Source organism: Selaginella moellendorffii, unplaced genomic scaffold (assembly GCF_000143415.4).
Source record: "Selaginella moellendorffii unplaced genomic scaffold, v1.0 SELMOscaffold_6, whole genome shotgun sequence".
NCBI lineage: Eukaryota > Viridiplantae > Streptophyta > Lycopodiopsida > Selaginellales > Selaginellaceae > Selaginella > Selaginella moellendorffii.
Window position 1 is genome coordinate 338,029 of NW_003314267.1, and position 26,026 is coordinate 364,054.

General features: G+C 45.4%; 3 protein-coding genes across 3 annotated transcripts; 2 read left to right on the top strand and 1 right to left on the bottom strand.

Moving 5' to 3' along the window:
* Window positions 1-14,514: 14,514 nt before the first annotated feature.
* Window positions 14,515-15,949, top strand: LOC9633985 (DNA-damage-repair/toleration protein DRT111, chloroplastic). Its single transcript, XM_024670715.1, has 2 exons — window positions 14,515-15,531; window positions 15,595-15,949. The coding sequence occupies exons 1-2, from the start codon at window positions 14,515-14,517 to the stop codon at window positions 15,877-15,879; spliced, it is 1,302 nt and encodes a 433-aa protein (XP_024526483.1). The 3' UTR covers window positions 15,880-15,949.
* An 80-nt stretch (window positions 15,950-16,029) lies between these two features.
* Window positions 16,030-17,534, top strand: LOC9633986. The gene is made up of 2 exons (XM_024670716.1): window positions 16,030-16,164; window positions 16,222-17,534. The coding sequence occupies exon 2, from the start codon at window positions 16,229-16,231 to the stop codon at window positions 17,468-17,470; it is 1,242 nt and encodes a 413-aa protein (XP_024526484.1). The 5' UTR covers window positions 16,030-16,164; window positions 16,222-16,228; the 3' UTR covers window positions 17,471-17,534.
* A 2,343-nt stretch (window positions 17,535-19,877) lies between these two features.
* On the bottom strand, window positions 19,878-22,102 carry LOC9633987. The gene is made up of 7 exons (XM_024670892.1): window positions 21,700-22,102; window positions 21,473-21,598; window positions 21,308-21,318; window positions 21,144-21,246; window positions 20,936-21,090; window positions 20,859-20,864; window positions 19,878-20,801 (listed from the first exon to the last, which is right to left on the bottom strand). Exons 1-7 carry the CDS (start codon window positions 22,042-22,044, stop codon window positions 20,576-20,578), a joined length of 972 nt encoding a protein of 323 aa, XP_024526660.1. The 5' UTR covers window positions 22,045-22,102; the 3' UTR covers window positions 19,878-20,575.
* Window positions 22,103-26,026: the final 3,924 nt, after the last annotated feature.

Consider the following 26,026-nt stretch of genomic DNA (forward strand, 5'->3'; position numbering starts at 1 on the left):
TGTCCTCTCTATAGTCCTCTCGGACTATAGAACCAACTCTATAGTCCTTGGTTCGCTTAGCTGCTGCACCATTAGTCCGGCTTGCTGGACTATATCTGCAACCACAAAATTATCCGAAGCACCCGTGTCAATTAAAATCTTAACAAAGCTACCTCCGAGCTTCCCTCAGAGGGTTAGTAGATGTCGCGAACAACTCTCTACCAAAGTTGCTCGTGTAATGAGTAATTTTGAGTTAGGGACTGGATCACATACCTTAGTTTGGACTTCACCCGACTTGATGGCCATATTGGCTCTGGCCTTCTTCGGGTAGGGACATTCCCTCGAAAAGTGTCCTGCTTCACCGCAGTTGTAGCATATGTTGTTTCCCACACTGCTATACGACTTGACCTTCTTATCCGTGGGTTTGTCTCTTTTCGCTTGACTCCCCCACGTACTTGCTCGCTGGCCACCGGATTTGCCTTTTCGGAACCCCGAGGACTCATTCTTAGAGAAACTCTTCTTGAATTTCCCTCGGCTATATGTTCCCCTTGGTTTGGCCCCTTTGCTAAATGTGGACCCCGACCCCATCGTGTTTCCCTTTCGCAGGTTATCGTTGAAATGCACCTTGATGGCCGCATCCAATGCTTCCTTGTAGTTGGTCGAATTCCACTGCATCACCTCACCGCGAGCCCAGGTTTGCAAACCTGATATGAAGGCATGGAACGCATCTATATCCCCCATGTCCGTGACAAGTATCCTCTTTGCTATAAACCCATTCACATACTCCTGAATGGTTCCGGTCTGCTTCAGCCTACTTATCTCATCCCTTAGATGCAGAGTAGCATTCGGAGGAACGTAGGTTACGCGAATCCTTGCCTTCATCATTTCCCAAGTGGCCACCGGTCCTTCGTTGGCCTCTGTCGTTCTCCACCAAGACTTGGCATTATCTGCCAAGTATGGTTTTGCACATGGGACCTTCTCCGAGCTTGGTAACCGCAACGCTCAGAAGTAATCCTCCATATCATAAAACCAATCCTCCACCACCTTATAGTCATTCACTCCCTTGGAGACTGGTGGGGGCTTTGGTTTGTACTTGGGAACTGCTTGAGGGACTAATTCCACTTCGGTCTGTTTGACCTTGTTTGGTTCTGCCTCAGTCCCTACCGAAGGGTCCGCACCCTCTGCGCTGCCAGCATCCACAGTCTTTCGCTTTTTCTTCCGCTTCTCGTCACGCTTTAACTTGCGTACGAGAGTCTCTAGCAGGGCATTGGTTTGTGCCAATTGTCCTTCTAGAATGTCTAATTGAGCCTTGGACAACCAAACCTCACCACCGGACTCTTGTTTGGAAGTTGCCTCACTGGAGTCCTCCTCATGCAAGGATTCCTCATCCATAGCCTCTTGTTCGACCGGAGGCTCCAGCTCTGGAGGAGGTTCCATCTCCATCTTGGTTCGTTTCCGCCCTGCCTTTGCCATCTCCCAGCAATCCGCCTCTATCCTTCACTAGAACTGAGGAAAAGGCTCCAATACCAAATTGTAAGCCACAAATTTTTCCTTTCCAATTTGCCAGTTTACCTCGTCTATCCAACCAACACTGCCTTGGCTTGTGCTAAGTTCCTTCGCCAAGGTTCTTGCCTATTGTACCAGCTTCTACTTGGTCCTACTTGGTTTCAGCTACTCACTGCACGAGCAATGGAGAGTTAGCCTTCCATCCACGGATTCCTAAATCCCTCCCAATCCCCCTCCCCGGGTTAGACTGGACTTAAGGTTCGGCTACACTCCCCGTAGGCACAAGCAGCCAAGCACACCAAGCCTCTTGGTACAACAAGATTTGATCATGGGACCCTCTAAATCCCAAGCCTTGGGTGCAACACTTGCTTCGGGACATCGGGGCATGGCCTAACGGCCCGGTATGGGTACCTCTACCCCCCCCCCCCCCCGGGAGACGCACGCTTTGGGCTTTCACCCCGTGACCCGTATTAGTATTTGGACTTAGTCTAAAATTTGATCTCGGACTCGACCTCGAACCCAACTTCGGACCTGACTTCGGACTTGGTCTCAGACTCGATCTTGGACCCGATCTCGGACTCGGTCTCGGACCCGATTTGGATCTCGGACTCTGTCTTAAGCTCGGTCTCAAACTCGGTCTCCGATTTGGCCTCGGACTCGATCCCGGACTCGATCTCGAACTCAGTTTCAGAGTCGGTCTTGGACTCGATCTTCGACTCAGTCCCATCCGATGAACTCTTTGTCATTTCGGTCATGCTTTTGGGGATCCTTTAGCCTATGGCATCTCGGGGAGTCGGTTCCTTACAATTACTATCATACTTGAGATTGTGAATAGGATCCCCATCCGATGAACTCTTTGTCATTTCGGTCATGCTTTTGATAATATTCCAAATTATTGACGATAACCACCGATATAGGGCTAACAGCAGGAGCAAACTGGACCAGCCAGATGTCAATCAACATGTGGTGTGATTCCCCTAGCCAACCAACAGAGTCGGACCCGAGACCCTTCTGATACCAAATGTAAGCTCCTGAGTTTAGACTTCCCGGGAAGTCACCCAGCCCAGTATTATTCTAACCCAAGGACGCTTAACCCAAATATCCCAAGACCCTTAACCGATTGAAAAAGGGGGTGCACTCTTGTTCATGGGCCCTTTCCTTTTATATTTGAACCCCATGGACCATCTCTCAAGTCGTTCTCTTTGGTTGCTTACAAGGGTTTGGATGAAGTGTATTAGTGATTATTTTTTGTGATGATCCTATCTACCATATTAATATCCCAATCAGCCATGTCTACATGAGGGGATCTCTTGATGTCAACAGACTTATCTTGGCCTACCAAATGATCAATGCGTAAGTTTTATAATTTCATCTTCAACTCCATTTTAACTTATTTTGTCATCTTTAAATATAGGATTGAGCAATTTGTTGTTCAAAAGTAGAATCTTGTCCATAATATCAAACAACTTTATTTTATAGCAGACTTGAGTGATAATGACATTTACCAATATTATAATAATGATTTTACAACACTTATTCATGATCTACCCACTATCCCTACTATAAATTTTGAATCCCTCATAGCCCCCTCCCCCCCCCCCCCCCCCCACCTATTTTGTTGTGCTTGGCTTTTGGATTGATGTAGAAATGTTTTTCATTAGTTTTGCATTACAAAGTTTAGCTTATAGATATGTTGAAGGAGATATTGCCAACAATTTTTTCTTTGGCATTCACATTAATTCATACAAGACTTATAATCATTATTTGGTGAAACTTGGCTATAGGCTTTTTCAAACTTTTGGTTCTTTAAGTTTTATATTCATTATTCTATTTGTTAGAAGTTGTTAGGGAAGGCATTTTTGGTTCATTAACTTTAATGTTGAAGTTAGTATTTGCATCTAGCAATCATTGGTGATGATTGACTATCATCTAAGATAGTTGATTATTTTTATCAAAATTTTTACTTAATTATTGTTGATATAAAATGATCTACCGTTCTTCAAAATAGTGGGATCTTCAATGACAATTATGCATCTTTTTATTAATGGAATAATTGATGATCTTTTATGATTGTTAATTTTTTCTTTGATGGTTTTTGGGTTTTTGCAATACTGCATGTTCTTTATGATTTGCTTTAAATTGGTCTCTTGGGTTTGAAATATCGGTAGGATGTTGCTAATAATTGCTTAAACAACTTGAGTTCTTTAATATTGTTGACCAAGATTTATTCAAATTGGTTAATGCGATAGTTAGCATGAACATTGTGTTTATTGGTGTTTGCAACACTTATTGTGTTTTGTTAATTATTGCTATAGTTAGTTTTAATATATTGAATGTTATTTCCTTTAGATGATACATTCAAGTGCATTTTGCTTGTCAATTGATGATACTTTGTGTTCCTTAAGTTATCTTATGTAAGTTGTTTAACATACTACTTACATAAGATATAAAGCAATTGAGAGACTTATCACCAGAACATCTTTGTCTACTTGATACTGCCCTAGGTTATTTGAATAACCTCGACCCCCTAGGCCACCAAAGTGCCTAAGGTGGCAAGCCCGAGCTCAACCTCAGGCACTTTGGTGGCTCAGAGGGCCAAGGTTATTTGAATAACCTTAGCCCCCCGGGCCACCAAAATACCTAAGATGGCAAACACAAACTCATCCATAAGTGGTCATTTCATGACCACACTTTAGCATCTTTGGATGCCTAAAGACAAGGAAAACCCTTCCTTAATATCCCTTCTTTAGTCCCTATTAAGTCACTTTCTGACCACAACCGTGCTTGCCAACGTTGCCACTAAGTCAGGGCCCAAAGGCCTAACCACTAAGTCCCATTGACTTCTAGAACTTTTGTGCCATGTGACTGTATCCTTGGTCACTATATAAGAGGTTTACTCTTCTTCTTTTCCACAGTTCAAGACTTTGAGACGATATTTCGAAATACCACAATCCAACACAAGCCTTGTAAGTATTCTCCCCATCTTCCACCTCTAGGTGCCCTAGCTATATGGCTAGAGCAAAATTCCGATAAGCCATGCCAAGTATCCAAGTAGGTAGTGCCACCCACACTTGGATTGGGAAGACCATTCAATCTCCCTGGGGAGCTAGAGTCAACTCTTGAACACTTCACCAAGTTACTCCACTTGTCCATTCATGTTCATTTTAGCCTTGGACTCCTTCATGGTTATATCATCACCCACTATAAAGATATAGCCTTCTTTAGTCATATTGGCCTTTCCTAGCCAAATTAATTCCATTAGAGTCCTCCCTTTACTATACTTTTAGAGCTCACCAAACCCTCTAGGGTCTGCGAGACAATTGTGTGAGACACAAAATCGCTAGGCCCCAAAGTGGAGCCGGAAAGGGTGCCACGTGGTAGTGGCCAAAGCGAAAGCCCAAACGAGTGTAACACGTTTGGACTAAAAGCTCTGACTTGGAAGGTTGAGAGTGGGAGTGGAACTCCCAACAAAGTGCTCAAGGAGCGAGCACGAAGCGAGCAATAAGCAAGGCTCCAAAAAGGGACCCAAAAAGGACCAACACATGACACGTGGAAGTGTCTGAGATGGAGTCTAAGGCAGACCCTAAATGGAGTCCGAGATGGACTGAGACGGAGTCTGAGATGGACCCGAAGTGGAGTCCGAGATGGAGTCCGATATGGAGTCCGAGATGGACCCGAAGTGGAGTCCGAGATGGACCCAAAGTGGAGTCCGAGGTGGACCAAGACGGAGTTCGAGATGGACCTGAGATGGAGTCCGAGATGGAGTCCGAGATGGACCAAGACGGAGTCCGAGATGTACCCGAGATGGAGTCCGAGATGGACCGAGACGGAGTCCGAGATGGAGTCCGAGATGGAGTCCGAGATGGAGTCCGAGATGGAGTCCGAGATGGACTGAGACGGAGTCCGAGATGGAGTCCGAGATGGAGTCCGAGAAGGACCCGAGATGGAGTCCAAGGTCGAGACCGAGACCGGGACCAAGGCCGAGACCGAGACCGAGACCGAGATCGAGGCCAAGGCTGAGACCGAGCCCGAGCCCGAGTCCGAGTCCGAGTCCGAGTCCGAGTCCGAGTCCGAGTCCGAGTCCGAGTCCGAGTCCGAGTTCGAGTCTGAGAGGGTGAAAGCCCAAAGCGTTCGTCTCCCAGACCCTGGGGGGTTTGGTAAGCTCCAAAAGTATAGTAAGGGGGAGGACTGCAGTAGAGCCAGTTTGGCCAGGAAAGGCCAGTTTGGCCTAGGAAGGCCAGACCCAGTGTTGGGTGATGAGCTGACCACTGGGAAGTCCAAGACTAGAGTGAACATGGACCGACAAGCGGGGTAGCTTGGTGAAGTGTTCAAGAGCTGGCTCTAGTTCCCCCGGGAGATCGACTGGCCGATGCTCCCAGTCCAAGTGTGGGTGGCACTACCTACTTGGATACCAGGCGTGGCTCAATGGAACCTTGCTCTAAGCCCATGGCTAGAGCACCTAAAGGCGAAAGGCGGGGAGAGTACCCAGGTGGCTCGCGTAAGACCACGGTGTTCCGAAACGTTGTCCCAAAGGCCTAGACTGTGGAAAGGAAGAGGAGCAATCCTCTGGGGTAGTGACCAAGGACACAATCGTGTGGTGAGGAAGTCCCAAAGGACCATGGGACTTAGTGGTCAGGCCTGTGGGCCTTGATCCAGTGGCAGTGTTGGCAAACACGGCCAGGGGCAGAAAGGGACTTGGTAGGAACTGACAAAGGGACTTTGGGGAAGGCAATTCCCCAGGTCTGTGGGCATCCTAAGGATGCTAAGGAGTGGATCTGGAATGATCACTCATGGACGGATGGTCCAGCCCTTGAGAGACGGGATTGTGATGCAGGTGGTGTTAGACCACCGGTATGACCAAGGTAAAGGGGCATGGCCTTAGCGTAACGGGCTAGTATGTCGGTGGTACTTTGGGGTGTCGGTCTTGGGATCGGACACGTGGAGCACTTGGACCAGGTGCAAGGGTTGAGTGGCATGGATGCCATTCTTGGGACTAGCAAGTCCCAAGTCCTAAATTGGACTTAAGGAGGTTGTGAATGAGACTCCTCCAAGTGGTCGGAGGTGTGGTTAAGTGACTAAAGTAGAATGGAAAATTTAGTCGCTTACAAATTGCTTTAAGCTTTCACCCTTAGACTCGGACTTGGACTTGGACTCAGATTTGGTCTTAGACTCAAACTCGGTCTCGGTCTTAGACTCGGTCTCAAACTTAGTCTCAGTCTTAGTCTCATTCTCGGCCTCAGTCTCAATCCCAGTCTTGGTTTCTATCTTGGACTCGATCTCAAACTCCATCTCAAACTCCTTCTTAAACTCCTTCTCGGGTCCATCTCGAACTCTTTTTCGGACTCCATCTCGGGTCCATCTCAGACTTAGTCCCAACACTTCCACATGTCATATATTAATTTTCTTGTGTCCCTTTTCTCAAGCATTTTTTTTGGAGCTCCATTCTTGCTTATGACTTTTTGAGTTCCAAGCTTTTAGTCTAAACATGTTATGCTTGTTTGGCTTCCACTTTGGCTTTTTTAGCTCCACTTTGGGGCTTAGAGATTATGTCTCACAACTGGCTAATATGATAATTTGCATGAATAAGTGTTTGTTGGCTTTATAACATTCATTCTATTTTATTAATTATTGCTAAAATTGGTTTTGCTAGATTAGGATGTTATTTCCTTTGGGTGATATTTATGAGTACTTTTGGTTGTTAGTTGTTAATACTTTGTGTTCTTTAAGCTATTTTTTGTAAGTTTTTTAGCATATTATTTGCAATCTTTAATAGTTAAGCCTTATCATTGATTTTTCTTGATGATATACTTGCTTTTGATTTTTTTATATTATTACTTCTATATCTTTAAACTATCATGATCTTGGTGGTTCCTATCCTCTATTAATTTATCAAATGATAACTTAATCATATCCTCACTTTAAGCCATTAATATACTGAAATAGTGCCAAACTCCATTTGACTCTATTTTGCATGCTAATCCTAGCATTGGGATGCTAGTTACTCTAGGACTGTACTAATGTTGCTCCAATTCCTTCACTCCTTAATTATATGCTTAAAAACTCTAATTTCACATCCTTGTGAACGGAAGTTGAGAGCCGCAGCTCTCTTGAGAGCCCTACTCCCTTGACACCCTACCACTCGGGTCGAGCCCAACCAGAGCAAATTGAACCTGTCAAATATCAATCAATATGTGGTGCAATTCCCCTAGCCAACTAATAGAGTCGGACCCGAAACCTATTTAATACCAAATGTAAGCTTCTGGATTTAGAATTCCCGAGAAGTCACTCAGCTCGGTATTATTTAAACCTAAGGACACTTAATCAAATATCCTAAGACTTTTAATCGATTGAAAAAAGGGGTGCACTTTTATTCATGGGCCCTTTTCTTCTATATTTGAACCCCTATAGATCATCTCTTGAGTCGTTCTCTTTGGTTACTTACATTTTGTTCCCTACTCTTGGCTCACATATCCAAGGGTTTAAGTTCCACTTTATAGTTATCCTATAGTAAATCATTATAACACTGCTATGTAGTTTGCATTTGAAGGCATACATATGAAACAGATAAGGGTAAAGCATAATAACAAGAAGTAAGGTAGTTTATACTCTACGATCATGATTGCAATATTGTCTCAATGTTGCTTCTAAATGCTTCTATTGTGCATTTTCACTACTGGAAAAAAGGTGCATATAGCCCAATATGTATAAAAATCATTTAGGTCCAAATGGTTTTCCTACTCTCCTCATTCCCTTTGAAATTCCAGCATAATATCCATGATCAATTGAGATTAGGATCTTGTGTGATATGGCAATATTGAGGAGAGAAAGACAAGTGGATGGATTGATCTATCAATAATGCTCATCTAATTGCAAGACTTCTATCATATAATATGACATAACCAACTTTTTTCCTTTTTATAAAATAGTTATATTAATAAAAGATAAATACAAATATCTTTTTTATTCTAAAAATATTCTTAACTATTCAAGAATATATATATATAAGTATTCTCTAAAACCCCATACCCTTACAAGAGTTGCATTATATTAAACTATTTTTGGTTTGCTTAAGCAAACCTGTAGGGGGACTAGGATGGTAGTGGATATACCTAGAATATGCTTGAATATTCTAGGATATTCTACCATCTAATGGTTGTTATTCATTTAGATTAATTTTGTATTTATAATTTATAAACTTTATTAAAAACTTTCTAGTATATTATTTTTTATTCTACCATCTAATGGTTGATATGAAATAAGATTAATCTTGTGTTTATAAATTTTTTATCTTGGATTAATAAGTACTATTAAGCAAAAAAAAGTGTTGCCGTAGCAAATTATTTTCCTTAAGCATGTATTTAGGCATTCTAGCATCTTGCCATGTCTAATATCCTGGAAGTTATACATGATTTTCCTCAAGCCTTGCTATTGTTGTCATGCACAAAGTTTAAAAGGACCATCAGTCCACCATCATACCAGTGGTTTAGTAGTGATCCTACTTCTACAAGCTCATCTGCTACTTATGAAGAAAGAGCATTAGTGACAAGATTAAACATGATGCTTTCTTTGTGGCACATTGCATGGTAATGTGCAGGTATTGGTTGTAAGAGAGGTATATAAGAAAATATCAATAAAGATTGAACATTGAAGCTAATTATTTACCATAAAAGGTAGTTCTCAGCATAGTAGATGATGCTCATTTAACACAGTTAGCATGAGGAATGTAGACTCATGCTAACTAATAGCATGATTCTACATTCATGCTATCGAGGATATGCATCAAAAAGTTTTTGATTAGAAGTTATGCATAGCATTTACTTCTCAAAGTCATTTTTGGTGTATGCACTCCAAAAGATTTATGTCTCTAACAACTATATCCACTGGGCATATGTGAGTTAACTTTGGTCCACACACTTTACAGAAGTGCCAAAATAACATACTTGCAGGTGCCACTCCAAGTTCCCAGGCTTCTCACATATAACATGCTTTCCAGCCTTGCAATTCGTTGTGAGCAATGCATTTTTTAGCATGCACCGCAAGAGCAAGAAAAAATCTATTCATATTGATAATCTCACTAGTTTTTATAACCTTGAAGACCCTTCTGCATTAGATCTAGTAGATACAGTAAACTGTTTGACATATTGTGGCATCAGGCTTTGCAAGAGACGGATGCCCATAAGCTTTCTTAAGAAAACAAGGTAGAGCTTAGCCTACATCAAATACGTAAGCAGTGCACTACTGTTAACCCAGCCCTAGATTGATGCCTCAAAATATGATGAAGATTTATTATTGGCTGCCACATACTACTTAATTGCTATATATTAGAAGCTGTGGCCCAAACAAACGATCAATCCTCCCATAAGCAGGGAATCAGCCTACGTTCTAGCCAAAAGAGTTTTTTAGGCTGTATTAGAGAAAGAATATTCCGTTTAAGTTGGCTGTGGAACAAGACAGTCGACACTCAGGTTCATGACTCCTGCGTGACATGAGGCAAGCACTCCAACAGGAGTCATACACCACATTAATTTGCAAGCTATTTGTGAGGCTCAGCCATGAAGAGGTGGATGGGATGATTAAGGAGCTCATGAACCATCGAGGACCAATCATCCTTGTACTCAATCAACAAGATGGATCCTGGCATTTATGTGTAAACTACTGAGGGCGGAATAAGGTGACAATCAAAGGTAAATTTCTGATTCCCAGGATCAAAGACTTAATTGACAAGCTTGGCAAGGTTCTCTAAGTTTGATCTGAGATTGGGATATTATCAAATCCAAAAGATGGCTTCCCAAACTCACTATTGTTATGAGTTGACTAATTGGTTAAGGAGGTAAAGGTAAGCTACGTTTACTTTATTCTCTTTTTGTTTTGCTCTTGGCTATGGCCATTCTTGGTGTACATTTTCCTTTTCCATTATATAACAGCTCCTGCTCCTTTATCAGCAGCGAGTAAGTTTTGACCTTGACAACTGTGGTTTGTACCAGTTTAGAGTGATGCCATTTGGGCTCGCCAAAGCCCCGCCACCTTTCAAGGGATGATGAATAACCTTTTCAACTCCATGCTCTACAAGTTGGACACTGTCTTACAGCAGCTGGAAGATTTTCCGCTGCTCGCAAAATGCCCATTTACCAAGCACAAGGTGGAATACTTTAGCTTCTGGGAAGATGAAACCAGATCCAACAAAATTGGAAGCGATTTGAAACTGGCCAGCACCTTCTACAATGAAACAACTCCACGTGTTCTTGGGATTCTGTAATTACCTCCGAAAGTTTATAGAACACTACACCACCATCGCTGCTCCATTGATGATATCATTTGAGCAGGCCAATTTTCCTGGAGTGACGACACTCAACAAACTTTCAGCAGACTGAAATGTCACATTTTTGAGGCGCTAGTGCTCTAGCTGCCAGAAATTTCACCAGGAGGTTTGTGGTGGAAACAAACACTTCCGATGCGGGAGTAGGCGGTTCTAACTAAAACAGGACCACGGCTTTAATGCTTTTGAGAGTATGCATTTCACAGGTGTGGATTCAAGGCAGCCAACGTATTAACATGTTGGATCGAACAGCTTCAAGCAATGGATTTTACAATCAAATTCCGGGAAAGACGAATGTACGCATTATCACGGATGTTTAAGAAGCCGGATTCATCCAGCCTTTGCAGCAGTTTGTCCAGTGAAATCGACTTTAAAGTGGAGGTGCAGGGGTATGGATCCCTTCCTTGGCAATCTAGTTCCAGAAGGATCACACCTAGAGAGCAGGAGTCCATTTCAAGAAGGGATGGGTATTATTAGCACCAAGCATGACTTCAAGAAGAAGGTTTTCCAGGAGTGCATCATCACTGGCCATCCTAGTGTTGCTTTGACCTTGGCAGCTATAAAGTTATGGAAAGGGATGCAGTGCGAAGTACACTAATGGATCAGAGAATGTGAGGTGTGCCAGGTTTCCAAGGCGGAGAAGGTGGCGACCTCCGGCCTCCTCAAACCATTCCCTATTGCTGCAACCCCATTCATCTCTGATTTCATTGTGGGACTCCCGAGATCTCGGACCTTTGATACTATCTTCGCAGTTGTTGACAGGCTCACGAAGGTCGCCCGCTTCATTCCGCAGACAGCCAAAGCAACAGCTAAGCAGGTGGTGGAACTTTTTTGGAAGGATGATGTTAGATTTCATGGAGTTCTAGCAGAAATCATTTCGGACTGAGATGCAAAGTTCGTCAGTATGTTTTGGAAAAGACTCCTTGACATCTTGGGGATGGCTCTCAGTTTCAGCACAGCATTTCAGCTCACCACACCGAACATAAACCACAACATGGCACATTTGGTCTATTAAACAGGTCCAGGAACTAGCAAATCAGAGGCTGGAGTCTGCTTGGGCCGTGATGAAGTAGGATGCAGACTAGAGGCGCTCGGACAGGGAATTCCAAATAGAAGACCACATCTACGTGAAGTTTAATCCAGAACATTACACCTTGGGGAAGCAAGCAACATCCAAGTTGAAACTCCACATGTGCTACTTTGGACCATTTGCTTCTTTGCCTGAGTGGAAGGCATGACAAAAAAAGAAGAGAAAGGATCAACGTTGCCGATCTGAAGATGCACCACGGACTAGCTCCTCAAGGAATTCCTCCACCAAAAATGGAGACTAAGGAGGGTCGTCCAATCCTGTGTCCAGAAAGGATAGTTGGAGAGAATGAATGGGACCTACGAAACAGGGCCATCAAAGAGTAACGTGCGATGGGAAGGACAGATGCAACATATGACACTTGGATGACCACTTCATGAGTGTGATCTCTCTCTCTCAAACTTCTCTATTCGGCACAACTCTGGAGGACTAGAGTTGAGTGAGACTTGTGAGGAACCAGTACGGGACGGTATAGTAGTGTGGAACGCTAGGTTATATTTTCTGTATTTCTTTTTCCTCCTCTCGCTTGTCTCGCTGCTTCTGTTCATCCATGTTCTTCCACCGTTCACACGAGTATCGGGAGGACTAGCTGGATCGAAAACTTCCAGGGTGGCTTACTAAGTTGGAGAGTTTGGATTGAAGATGATCTTGCTGGCTGGACGAAGCGTACGAGCAAGTTTAAAAAAAGGTTTTTTTTGTTTGCGTGCATCACAAGAATAACGATGCTCTTCCACGCGAGCAAACTCTCGTCCTAGTGTAGTGATGTTTGCAGTAGACGATCTCCTCGCAAAACATCGCCAGAAACTCCGGCATTGCATCGCGCAGGCATCACCATTACTTTCTCTTGTTTGCAGGTGGTGGCGGAGGCTCCTCCTAGGGGCAGCAGCTCAATCCCCCTGCTCGCCAGAAACGCCATGACTCGATCGCGAACAGGGCATGTATCGAGCTCAAATCTAGATCTCCATGAGCAAGCTCCCCATTGCCGTAGAAATCCTCCACGTCTGCGCTTGCTGACGGTGATGATGCCACTCGACTGCCCGGATTGGATTGGGCGCGTGCTTGCGGTAGCGGCTCCAGGTGGGATCTTGGCCTCGGACACCGATCTGGGAGAGGCGCGCGGCAGAAAATGGATTCCTCATTGACAATGCCACGTGGATCGATGCCAAGAAAGCCATCCACGTGTCAAATTAGTGCCACTGGAAGATAATGTTCAACGCCGTACCAAACTTTGAAACTCAAGTGAGATTGTAACCTACTATAGCTTTTGAAAGTGGAAACTACTGGGAGGCAGCACTATAGCATGATCCATGATGTATACTTAGCTCTGGAGGTGGCAAACCAGCAGCACCGGCGTGCCGCAGCCGATGGTGATAATCGGGTTAAGGCGTGGAGGGAGGTAGCGTGAAGCATAGTTGGCAAAGCTAGCCAGCACAGGGCTCACTCGATAGGAGCCGCACGGTTACGACCTGCACCATTCCACCCAGCCATGTAGGGTGAGGACAAGGCTGACTGCATCTGGAACTTCGCCAAAATCATGATCGTATTCAGTATACGCATGTTTGAGCACGAACTGGTCCTGGTTCTGCACATGAATGATGTTCTCCGCCTTGACGTTGTGGTCAATAAGATATAGATGGTAACCTGCTCTCGAGCATTTTGGTCTACCCACAATGTAATGAAGAATCAATGAGTCTTCACAAGCCAAATCTTAAAAGGCCTCTACTGTAGCCATACATTAACAATGTGAAAGTGATAATAATATACTCCACTTAAATGACTAACTCATACTAAGCTCTCTTTAACATTTAAGTCTCATAAACTCCCATATTTGGCTATAAACAAGCCAAAATCCTATGAGTAAGTCTCAGACATCAACAATGAAGTATACTTATATAGCAGCATATATCATGCTCTCAACTCTTATAACAAATGTTATTAATAAAGAACCAAAAAGGCCATTGTTAAAACTTGCTACAAATATAAACTAGTGTATAAATTTTTGAAAGCCTTTTTCTTTTCTTTAACTAAAAATAAATACCCCATCTAGACAATGTGAACTAAAAACCCTCAAGCAGACTCCAAGTAGAGAAGTAGCCCACCAAAGTCTAAATGAATAGTCCCAAGTCGTGCTACTCCATCGAAAGCCAAAGTCATATACCAAGCACAAGATGCCAAGGGCGGGTAACTATTGCAATAGAGGTAAGAACCTCTTTGCTTCTCATCCTCCAAGGCTCTGGTGGTCTTTAGGTGGAGAAGTGGCCTCCAAGAGTTTGGATGAGCTGTCGTTGCATGAAAAAGCAAGCCTTCCAATCTGTTGCTTTGGCAAATGCCACTAACATTTCTATACATTTGAAGGCCAAAGCTATTAGTAAAGATGCCTCCAGATTGCTTTAGGAGCACACTATGCATTGTAATAAGCTGCAAACCAAGAAAGAAGAGCTACATTTTCCCCTTAAGAGGAACACAACATTGAATTATGCCCTTTTTCTAGTAAAAATGGTGCGAAAAAAGGACGGCCCAGATTCTTTTCTTTGTTTAAATGGTTAGCATTTTAAGTGTCATTAACTCGTAGTATTTAAATTGGAGGATATTCTGTTCTTTTAGGGGAAATTAGGGCTCTTCAAGGATGCTGGGAGGGCTCTATGGCGATCTTCCTCCCCCGTCCCAATCCTCATCGGCTTCGGCGTCCTCGGGATCCTCAGCGACAGCATTTGCCGCCGCGGCTGCGGCCGCGGCTGCTGCAGCGGCGGCAGCCGCGCAGGCCGATGCCGACGCTCGAGCAGCAGCAGCAGCAGCAGCAGCGAGCGAAGATTCAGCCAAGAAGCACAATGGCAAGCTCATGACCCCGCCAGCGGCGCTTCGAAAGGCAGGTATTTTCGCTGCTCCTCCCTCCGTCTTGCGCAACCAGTCCTCCGCCAAGGCGCCGCCTCCTCCCAGGCAACCGCCGGTTGTGGCTGCTGTGAAACCAGTGGCGGTGGCGGCGACGCCAGCAGTAGTAGCGGCGGCGGTCGCGGTTACTCCAACGCCACCAGTGGCGGTGCCCGTTTGTATCATCGACGAGTATGATCCGGCTCGGCCCAACGATTACGAGGAGTACTGCCGCGATCGCAAGCGGAAGAAGATGGAGAAGGAGCTGAAGCGAGATATGGAGCGGCGGAGGGAGGAAGAGGAAGAAAAAGAGAGGGAGCGAGAGGTGGCAAGGCAGAAGGAGCTTGAGAGGCAGCACAAGGAAGACGTGCATATAAGCGGTGAAGAGGCTTGGAAGAGAAGAGCCATGCTAAGTGCCGGAGGTGGTCGGGGGAGCTCTTCCTCCTTCTCGGCTGCCGGGCCATCGGACATACCACCACCATCTTCGTCTCAAGTGGAGGGCCACCATGGTGGCAAGCAGCAACAAAGCCAGGGTGGTGGCAACGGGAATAACAGCGGAGGAATGAGCGCTGCTCAGAGGATGATGGCGAGAATGGGATGGAGAGAAGGCCAAGGCTTGGGCAAACAAGAGCAGGGAATCACCACTCCTCTGATGGCTCGAAAGACTGATAAACGCGCTGGAGTGATCGTCAATGCGGGTGAGCTCAAGAAACAACAAAATCAGCAGCAGCAACAAAGGCCAGTGGCTACTCGTGTTGTTCTACTCCGCAACATGGTATGTCTAGAACTTTCCAAGTTTCATGTATTCAAGGTGGTTTTTCTCTCCTTTTTTTTCCAGGTTGGTCCCGGAGAAGTGGATGCCGAGCTCGAGGAAGAGGTTGCGTCCGAGTGTAGCAAGTTTGGCGTGGTGACAAGCGTGCTGATCTTCGAGATCACCGAGCATGACTACGCTCCAACCGAGGCAGTCCGGATCTTCGTCCAGTTTGAGCGGGCGGACCAGGCTAGTAAAGCTCTCGCGGATTTGGATGGCCGCTTCTTTGGTGGGAGAGTAGTGAGAGGCAGCTACTTCGACGAGGAGAGATTCGCTCGCAACGAGCTGGCTCCTTTACCAGGGGACAACTAGATTCAGAGGAATAGCTCGGTTTCTTGGAAGAACATGTAAGATCACGAAAGTCAACTCTAGTCAATTAGTACACTCTTGGTCAACAGTGATCGCTTTGTTTCTACGTTTTCTCCCTGGTGGGGCGGCGCCTGGCGTGAGATCGAAGCAAAGAGTGTATGGCCCATTGGATGAAAATCACACTGGATACACTCGACATTCCATTTCCACCATCATATAAATTCTCGGATTGTTCTATGCGGGTACCAATGCGGTGCTCGATCGCGCTTCCAGGAACTTCGAGCAAAGGTAAATCTTGCTGGCGATCATTGTGCTTCTCTTTGTGATTCTTTCTGGAAACTCCAGGGCTACGATGATCGCGGCTCTTCCCAGCTACAGCAGCAGCGCCCTGGGCGATGATCACGACGAGCAGCAGAGCTCCTTCCAGGGCGGGATCCTGGAGGTGCGCGTCCACGACGCGCAGGGGATCCACAACATTTGTATCTACGACAAGCAGGACGTTTTCGCGAAGTTCTCCTTCACGCACGGCAAGGCCGAGCCCGTTTGCACGCAAGTGATCGCCAAGGCCGGCAAGAACCCCGTCTTCAACGAGAGCTTCCAGCTGCCCGTGACGCGCCCAAACTCGGTGCTCAAATGCGAGATGTGGATGAGCAGCCGAGCTCACAGCTACCTCGAGGACCAGCTCCTGGGCTTCGCGCTCGTTCCTCTCTCCAGCTTGGCTTCCAAAGGCCAAGACCAGCCGGAAGCATACGGTCTCTCCTCCACCGAGCTCTTCCACTCCCCGGCCGGGATCGTCCGCCTCACTTTAGCGTTTCGGGAGGGAGCTCTCGCATCGGATGATCACGCCTCGCCTGCCGATCAATGCTCGCCAGGTCCGGTGGTCGGGGTGAAGAAAAAAAAGCACGGGTTCATCAAGGTGTTCGAGGATGGCCACGCGAGTTCTTCGTCCGGGTCGGAGTCGCCACCTTGGCAGGGTGATGGCGGCGAGTTTGAGAGGATCGAGTTCCCGGACTTGCAAGCCGCGTCCGAGGATCAGCAGCTGGTGTCGAGCTACCTGGAGATATCTTCCTCGTCGCACAAGAGCAGTGGGATCGTCACGGGGCCCTCGCTCCTGTTCGAGGCGAAAAGCTCGAGCAAGGATCATGATTCCGGGAACTTAACGAGCAGTCACCATCACCAATACCACCGAGCAGCTGAGAAGAACACCTCGCCTTCGAGCAGCGAAGTGGGCACCACTTGCTCCGACGATCATGATCAGTCGAGCGACAGCAGCGGTGTGAGCTCTGGGCCTCCAAGCGATCATCATGGATCGGGGGAGAGCTGCAAAGCGCAGCCGCCGTGCCGTGGAACCAGCCAGGAGGCGTCGTCGTCATCGATCAGCAGCGACTCTCCGGACATGCAGCAGCAGTTCGTGGACATGTACATGAAGAGCATGCAGCAGTTCACGGAGGCGCTGGCCAAGATGCAGCTCCCGCTCGATCTGGATCGCAAGGATACCTCCACTCCAAACGCCAAGAAGAGCAAGTCCCACCAGGACAGTGGTGATCATGGCAAGAACCACCGGGTTTTCTATGGCAGCCGAGCCTTTTTTTAAGTGCTGGTCAGAATAGATATCATGAATGACACAAGCTATGGAGTGATTTGATTTTCAAAGCCTTCAAAAGAAAAAGTAATTATCTTTTCATTCTCGACCTAAGATTAGTGGAGGAGGTGGTGAAGGAAACGGTCTGGAGAGGGCTTCCACAATGGTACTGCTGGATGCAGTTGTCCATGGGCTTCACCAAGGGATTCCTCTGCAGCACGAGCATGAAATTGCAAGTGTGGTTCTAACCAGAGCTGCCTGCTGGAATGTTTGCAATCCAAAGGTTGACGTAGGGGTAATTCAAGAACGCAGTCGCTAGTGCTTTTTGATCTGCCATTACCACCAAGAAGAGACAAGGATTACCATTTCCACAAAATCCTTCAATGTCAACCGTGGGGGGTGAATTGGTGCTGCTCAAAGGGATGAAACTGCCATTCCCAACCGTGGTAGAACCATATTGTACAAGCAAACTTATGGCTGCATGAGCACTCAAGAGGCACAAAAGGAAGCAAGACAACATCGTAGACTGCCATTGTATATACACAAAATGAAATGTTTTGGTTCGAGAGATTATTTTATGTGGTCAATCCAGAATTATGCGGTTTTACAGTTAAATTTCTTAACATCTCAAATAATGAGGTTTAGTCAAAGCGCGAGAGGCTTAAAAATCGTCCTAGGTATCTGCAGTTTCATTTTTCTCTGTTTCCTCTAAGAACTTTTTCCTTTTTGTGTGTTTGCAGAGTAGCTCAGCGAAGAGCATGAAGAGCGAGTCGGAGCACGTTGCTCCACCGGTTCTCACACCGGCAGGCTTGAAGATCATCCTTCACGCTCGTCCAGCAAGCGTTGTCCATAGCTCTGATCTAGTGGCCACACCCTTGGTGGAGCACGGGCTTTGGAAGACCGGCCGCAACAAGGCCAGCAGCGGTGGCATGGCCTTAAGGTGCCAACGGCGGCAGCAAACCTCCAGGTGGCTAAGGAAGAGATAGAGATCAAGGAGCAACGTTACGATGAGGAGGTGAGTTTGTTCTTTGTTTCTTAGCAGTGAAGTATGAGAATTTACGTGCTCGTATGTGCAGAGTCCAGTACGGGTGGAGCAGGAGCTGTGGAAATGCACCTCCTCCTTAGTCACGAGGCTTTCCCACAAGAATAGCGAGGATGGCGAGGATGAGTTCCAGGTAGCCTTCCACAGCTTGAGCAAAGGTTCCAGGGGCTTCCAAGTAACAACGAGGCCAAAAGCACTAACAGCAGTGAAGTCTTTAATAATTCCACTTGCATGTGGGTTCCAGATCCAACGAGAGCACCTTACAAGTCTAGCAAGGAGTTTCAAGCAGCTCTGAATGAGGCAGAAGCAAGACAAGGTGGTTTGTTATGGACGCCGGCACCGCCAGCAGCTCCAACACCATTGGTGTGGCGATGGCTCCCCCGGAGCTTTAATGTGAACACGAGCAATGGGTTAACACCTTGTTGCAAATCATCTCTCCAAGAGAAAATGATTTACATGTTGCCTGGTCAGGATGGTGGGAAGTCCAAGACTGAAAACGCTCGAAAAGAAGCGGTGCAGGAGGGAGAAACGACACTATCAAACTCGCTGTGGGTTTGGTATCGCAATGATGCTAGCCAGCAGCAACAACATGGAGAGCTTGCTCCACAGCAGCAGCGTCATGGAGAGTTCGCTCAGCAGCAGCAACGTCTTGGAGAGCTTGCTTTACGATGCCAGCAGCAGCAGCAACAACAACATGGAGAGCTCACTCAGCAGCAGCAGTGTCATGGAGATCTTGCTTTCTGACGCCCAAGATCATGAGTTTCTTTTTGTTTTAGATTAAGTGTGAATAATTAATAAAATTAATAATAATCCCTTTAACCCAGTGTCAAGGAGGAAAAATTTTCAAATAGCAGTGATGACAATTAACACTAGAGTATGTAAAAGCTCAAATCCCTAAGCATCAATATTTTCTCCATACTCATTTGTTTTGGTGTTTATAAAGTTTTGCTCTATATTTTTTGGTTCATTATCTAGAACAAAGAGTGAGCATAGAGAGTGGGGTGTTAAATATAAGAGGAAGTGTGGAAGAGAGAATTAAGTTATTCCTACCATAAAACTAACAAAATAAAAGGGAGGTGAAAATCCAAAGACACAAGTGTAGTAGTTTATTTAAGATGTTTTGAAGTAAGAGGTGCTAGCATGATGTCAAAGGGTTAAAAAGTGTGCATGTGTCAAGTTAAAATCAGATTTCCCTTTATTCTATATTAAATGTGATTAATTAATAAAGATTAACAATAACCCCAAAGTTTTGTCATTTATATATCAATTGTGGGAGAGAAAATATAAGAGAGGGCTTGGGTGGAAATCAAACAGTAAATGAGTAACATGATAGAAACACTATGAATATGTCAATGCTAAGACAAATTTTCGGATGGCTATGGTAATAATTAACATTAAGGCATGAGGAAGTTTAAATCCCTATGCAACAATGGTTTTCCTGTCCTTGCTTGTTTTAGTGTTTGTGGAGTTGCAGCAACGATGTGGAGAACTTGCTCAACAGCAGTAAAAGCTCTCCTCACGCCAGCAGCAACAGGATCAAAAGCTCAACTCACGCCAACAGCAACAGGATCAAAAGTTTGCCTTGCACCTGCGCAGTATGGAGAGCCCGCTTCACACCAGCAGCCCCTGCTGTTTGTACATGAGGCCAGAGATCCAAGTTTGCAAGCAGCAATCTTGGAATTCGAGGATATCACCGCTACACCACGACCACTTCTTCAGCTGTATGGTGTCAACTTCCATGCAACGGCCCTTGCGGCGATGCCAGTGATATTTCCAACTCTTGTCGGTATAGCAGTGGCGATGATCTTTCTGTTTGCGTTGTCGGACATGAAGAGGGGCTTATCAAGCCTCTGGGGACAGGCCAGCAGGTGTGCTAGGCAGCTTTCGACCTGTTTCTGGCACTCTCTCCCAAGGAAAAAGCCATTACCGACCATCTTAGGCAAGCTGGGGCATGCCCTCAATTCTCGATAAACATCCACCTCTATAGTGAACGAGTTCCGGAACATCTGCTTGAGAGCTCCTCAAACACCATCCATAACCATGGCGACATGTAAAGCTGCTGAACGATTTGTAAACTAAAGCGCCCCGTGGAAGCTGAGAAATCGGCTGTAGAGGGCCAAGGTAACCTCATACCTGGAAAGGTTCCTTTCTCTTGCCCAGTCTCGGTCTCTGTTGCCCAAGGTCAGACTCTCCTCCATGGAATATGAGAGTCGAAAGGTACTACAAGAAAAACCTGGGCAATCTGCTGAATAGGCAGCGGCTGCGCTGCCGACATAACCAGTCGCTCCTCTGGAAGAAGACCTTCATAAAAAGGAAGCAGTTCAGCAATTCAATCAATCACGCAATCATGCATAGTACCTCAGACTGGCAAAAGAGAGTGTGAGCACGGTGGTGGTATCGAATCAAGCAAAGTCTTTCTTAGCTCACCTAGGTACCTGGAAAGAATGATCTTGAGCTGTGAAAGGAGCCACTGCTGCCCGTTGCCAAACTTATACATCTCCGCGAACTTCCATCGCCCCATCCAAACGTTGGCCTGCTCTTTACCATAGGCATCGTTGAATATGGGCCGGATCAAGTCCGCATTCTCAGACTGCCCTCAAATGCTTAGCCACTGGCTTTTCTCTTTAGAAACTCAAGCCTTACCTTGCCTTCCATCAATACACCAGTGATCAACAATGGATAGATCATCCTGGTTGAGTCAGGACAATTGTTAATCACTGAGAGTTTTCCCAAACTGGTATCTGACCTAAAAGTTAAGAAGCATCCATTCAGAAAGTATTTTCCAATCCAAGTTACCATCTCATCACCTTGAGTTTTCCTACATCAACATGTAAGTCGAGGCGCAAAGATGCCACCAATCATGCAATGACCGGCAAAAGAAAAAAACAAACATAACTTTGGTCAGAAAAATGCTCACGAAAAGAACACGACAAGAGGAGAAAGAGGAGAAAGAATGAAGTTGAATCAATTACCTGAAGATAGTATCGACCATCCGTCCAAAGCGCAGCCTTCTCCAAGGTGATCACAGAAGTTTCTGCGCTTCCCGTGAATCCTGAAATGTAAGCCCGTCGCGTGAAGCACTCGGCTATAAATTCACTCTGCATACGCAGCAGTGAGCTACTTACAGAAAAGAAAAGAGGAAATAAGAAAAAAAAATTCTAGACTCCTTGATTCTCTTTCTCAAGGAAGACGCAAGTACCTGGTGAGCGTCCTCCGAAGGCACGATGTAAGCTTGGACACCCGAGTCACTCATCAATTTCCTCAAATCCGCCAGCTTCTTATCAGGAACAAATTCCTCGTCTTTGACATTCTTCCTCGCATTCCTGACGGACGAAGGCTCTGCCGTGATCCCGGGCCCCGGATTCCTGGGTCCCGAACACAATGCTGTGAGATTTCGTCTTCGAGACGGCATTGCCATGGAAATCGAAGAGGAGCGTCTGATTGCGGCACCAATGCCCCTGCGCGCTGCAGCAGCTGACTGGCGGCCCGGGCGATTGGAAATCCAAATACACCTCAGCAATCGCGCGCTCCCGAGCAGCACCATCGCGGGAGGGCGAGGAGCCCTAGAGCTTGAACAAAATTTTCTTCAGCTCCATTTTTTAACCAGCTCTCGATTCCAAGGACGAAAATAATTCGATAAACATCCTCCGACCTAATATTTCTCCATCTATACATATAAAGTGGAGGCCCGCCAGCCGTTGGATCCCAGGCCCGGGCCAGGGTTGGTAGCCATGATTGTGCAAGAAATTTTTCTACTGTTATCCCTGGCCAGTGGGAGAACACCACAGCTCTAGTGTGCATTGGCTCCGAGCAAGGCAAGATAGACATCTGACATGTGTCACTAGTAGTGTCCTGCCCTGTGCCTGTTCTTTTTAGCTTGCCCTAGATGCCCTTCTGCAATCGAGCTAATGGTGGCTTGCCGGATCAGTGGCAATCGCAGCAATTGCACTTCTTCCTGCAGAGATCCATGTTCAACATTGGGCCAGCAACTGCTAATTTGGCCCCCAACCACAACAATTTAGATTTTTGTGTGATGTGGAAATTTGAGACATCTTCATTTGGGTTTGTGGATGCCATTGAGTGGCAAAGCTGGAGCCAGACCCAGCCTTCAACACAGCAAGAACCATCAGAGAGTTTGCAGTCCCTATTCTTTTGCAAGAGAGAACAAGCTCACCTCTAGTGTCATTGTATTCTCCAAAACTTTAACTAGCTTCCCATCGAGTTCCTTGCCTTCTTCTCCAGCCGCCAGGCCCTTGAAAGCAAATGTTCTTGCCCGTTCTCTACATTCAGGGTGTTCTAGGAGACAAGCATGAAGCTCTTGATTGGCAAATCGAGCTCATTTGCACTTCTACAATGGTGGTGATGGTTAAAATGCAATAGAAAGCTTTTTGAGTGCTCACCATGCCCTGGAAAAGGTGTGCCAGTCTTGTGTCCAGGTTTTGTTTGTTGTTAGATTAGTGTTGGTGCAACTTCTCTTTTGTTTACAACTTAAGGCATATACAGATTGTGCTTTCATTATGTAGTCTTTGATTTTTATTTTTTTGGTGTAAGAATGCGAGTTCTGGCTTTTACTTAGAATCTCTGAAAATTTTAAGATAAGTGCTTTGATTTTCTTTTAGATTGATGCACCACTCGCATCTACTTCTTGCTCTAAGTTTAAATTTGCACTAGATAGGTTATTTCATTTATCAAATAGAATTTCCTCTCTAGCAAATATGTTTTGGTTTTGCGAAGTATTAAGAGGTATATATCACTAATTGCCTCCAACTATTGACACTAGCACATATATCCATACTCATAACAACCTTTGAAGAAACTAATCTAGACCTTGAACATGCTAATGTAAAAATTACTTTAGATCTTAATGATGCTAATACAAACATAACACATGCTGATGAAGCTCATACAAATATAAACCTTGAAAATGTTAATAAAACTAATACAAATTCATGCAATCATCACAGTTCATGCATTCAAAGAATTATAATGACCATACAACACATATGTTAACTTTGGCTGGTGGGAGACCACCACAGCTCTGGTGCTCATTGGCTTCGAGTGAGGCAACATAGGCATCTAACACATGTCACCAGTGTGCCCTGCCCCCATGCCTGTTCTTTTTAGCTCGCCCTAGATATCCTGCCACAATCTAGCTAACACTTGCTTGTTAGATCAGTGGCAATTGCAGCAATTGCGCTTCTTCTTATGGAGATCTGTGTTCAGTGTTGGGCCAGCAGTTGCTAATTTGGCCCCCAACCACAACAATCTAGATTTTTGTGTGCTATGGAAATTTGAGACATCTTCATTTGGGTTTGTGGATGCCATCGAGCGGCAGAGCTGGAGCCAAAGCCAACCTTCAACGCAGCCAGAACCATCAGAGAGTTTGCAGTCCCTATTCTTCTACAAGAGAGAACAAGCCCAAGGTGAGTTCTCGAACTTGCAAACCCCACCCACCTCTAGTGTCATTATATTCTCCAAAACTTTGACTAGCTTCCCATCGAGTTCCTTGCCTTCTTCTCCAGCCGCCAGGCCCTTGATCCTGCCTATTCTCTGCATTCAGGGTGTTCCAGCAAAGCTCTTGATTGGCAAACCAGACTCATTTGCACTTCTGCAGTGGTGGTGGTGGTCAAGATGCAATGAAAAGCTTTTTGAGTGTTCACCACGCCCTGGAAAAGGTGTGCTAGTCCTGTGTCTGGAGCTTGATTCCAAGGACGAGAACAATTGACTAGTAAATTGACAATTGAGAACAATTGGATAAACATCATGTTATCAGGACCTAATGGGACTATTTCTGTGACAATTGACTAGTAAATTTTTTATGGAAGCCTAACTTGTACATCATGAACATTAATGGCTGTTAGCACAAAGACTGAGTCCTACTTTAAATTTTCCATTAAAAAAAAGATAGAGAAATAAGATTTTAAAAACTCACAACAGACTATTTTTCCAAATGTGACAATTGACTAGTAAATTTTTTATGGAAGCTTACCTTGAACATTAATGGCTGTTAGCGCATAAATTTTCCATAAACAAAAAAAACAGAAATAAGACTCTCACAACCACCTTTCAAAAGAAGCCAACTGAAGCCTTGTTTGTACAGGATATATTTGAGAGGCTAATCTCAAACTTGTGCAGTGAGTGCTTCGTTCCTTCTCGCAGCATGAAGCTTTTCCTGCAGTCCTGGAATGCTCTGTACTTTCTTGTGTTTCTGCTCTCTTTGTGGCTAATCTCCCGAAAGTTCTACAAATCTTCCACGATCAAGCTCCCGCCAGGAAGCCATGGCTTGCCTCTTGTCGGAGAATCTCTCTCTCTCTTTTGGGGATCCCCTCTGGACTTCCTCAGCACTCGACGCAAACGGTTCTTCTGTGACTTTCACTTCGATCTTGCTTTAACTAACTGTGGAGGAGTTTTCTGGAGTAACTTGCTTGGATCTCCCACCATCGTTGCAACAACGGTAGAGTCGGCCAAGTTCTTCCTCAGCTGCGCTGACTGTGGCCCCTCAGGTTTGTTTGCCCGATTGCTTGGGCCAAAATCTGTAAACGAGGTCATCGGGAGTGAGCATGCGCTCTACCGGAGAATCATTCTGGGGATGATGGTTCCAGAGACCCTCAAGTGCCACGTCCAAATGATTGATATCTTGGCTCAGGAGACTCTCGAGTCGTGGGGGTCGAAAAAGACGGTGTCGGTTATGGAAGAAACTGTCAAGGTTTTCATCACGTCTTTGTGTCGCTTGATCGTTTGATCTGGTTTTATACTCTTGCCAGTTTAGCTATTGCACGGTGATTGGATTAGTGTGCCAGAAACTCCTGCCCTCCACTCCGGAGATGATCGATCTCATGCGAGACATCCAAACGATAGAGAATGGGGTGCTCCAGTTTCCAATCGACTTACCCTTCTCACCTTATCGCAAAGCGTTACAGGTTTTTGCATGGTTTTTTTTAATCTTTTTAAATCTGGATCTATTGTTGTAATTGAGCAGGCCAGGGCAAGGCTGCACAGATTCTTGGATGGGCTCATCAATGAGAGAAGGGCCGAACTAGCTGCCAACGGTGAAACGCACAAAGATGCGCTGGACGAGTTTATTACGCACAAAGATGACAAGGTTGGATTCCTCTCGAATCAACAAGTGGAAGACAATCTCATGACAATGCTGTTCGGAGGCCACCACACCACAGCTCTCGCTCTCGTGTGGCTGATCAAACACTTGAATGAGAACCCACAAGCTTTCAAGGAAGTGGAGGTTATTATTATTGTTATTATTATTATTATGATTTTTTAAAAATCTATTTTGATTTCTAGGAGGAGCAAAGGAGAATCCTTCTTGGTAAAAGATCCACCAAGTATAGCTTAACTTGGGACGACACAAAACAGATGCCAGCCACTCTAAGGGTTGTGGACTAAGCTCCAATTTTATGTTAGATTTAATTGGAGTGGTTTTGCAGGCTGTCCATGAAAGTCTGAGGCTTTCTAATGTTGCGGGGGTGGTGACACGTAAAATCACCAAGGATATCAGCTACAAAGGTTTT

Excerpts from the sequence above, each read along its gene's own strand:
- LOC9633985 (XM_024670715.1), top strand. The coding sequence starts at position 14,515 with ATGCTGGGAGGGCTCTATGGCGATCTTCCTCCCCCGTCCCAATCCTCA. Across the intron at positions 15,532-15,594 it reads TTGTTCTACTCCGCAACATG|GTTGGTCCCGGAGAAGTGGA; the intron begins GTATGTCTAGAA and ends TTTTTTTTCCAG.
- LOC9633986 (XM_024670716.1), top strand. The coding sequence starts at position 16,229 with ATGATCGCGGCTCTTCCCAGCTACAGCAGCAGCGCCCTGGGCGATGAT.
- LOC9633987 (XM_024670892.1), bottom strand. The coding sequence starts at position 22,044 with ATGGTGCTGCTCGGGAGCGCGCGATTGCTGAGGTGTATTTGGATTTCC. Across the intron at positions 21,599-21,699 it reads CTTCGGAGGACGCTCACCAG|AGTGAATTTATAGCCGAGTG; the intron begins GTACTTGCGTCT and ends CTGCGTATGCAG. Across the intron at positions 21,091-21,143 it reads GTGTATTGATGGAAGGCAAG|TCTGAGAATGCGGACTTGAT; the intron begins GTAAGGCTTGAG and ends ATTTGAGGGCAG.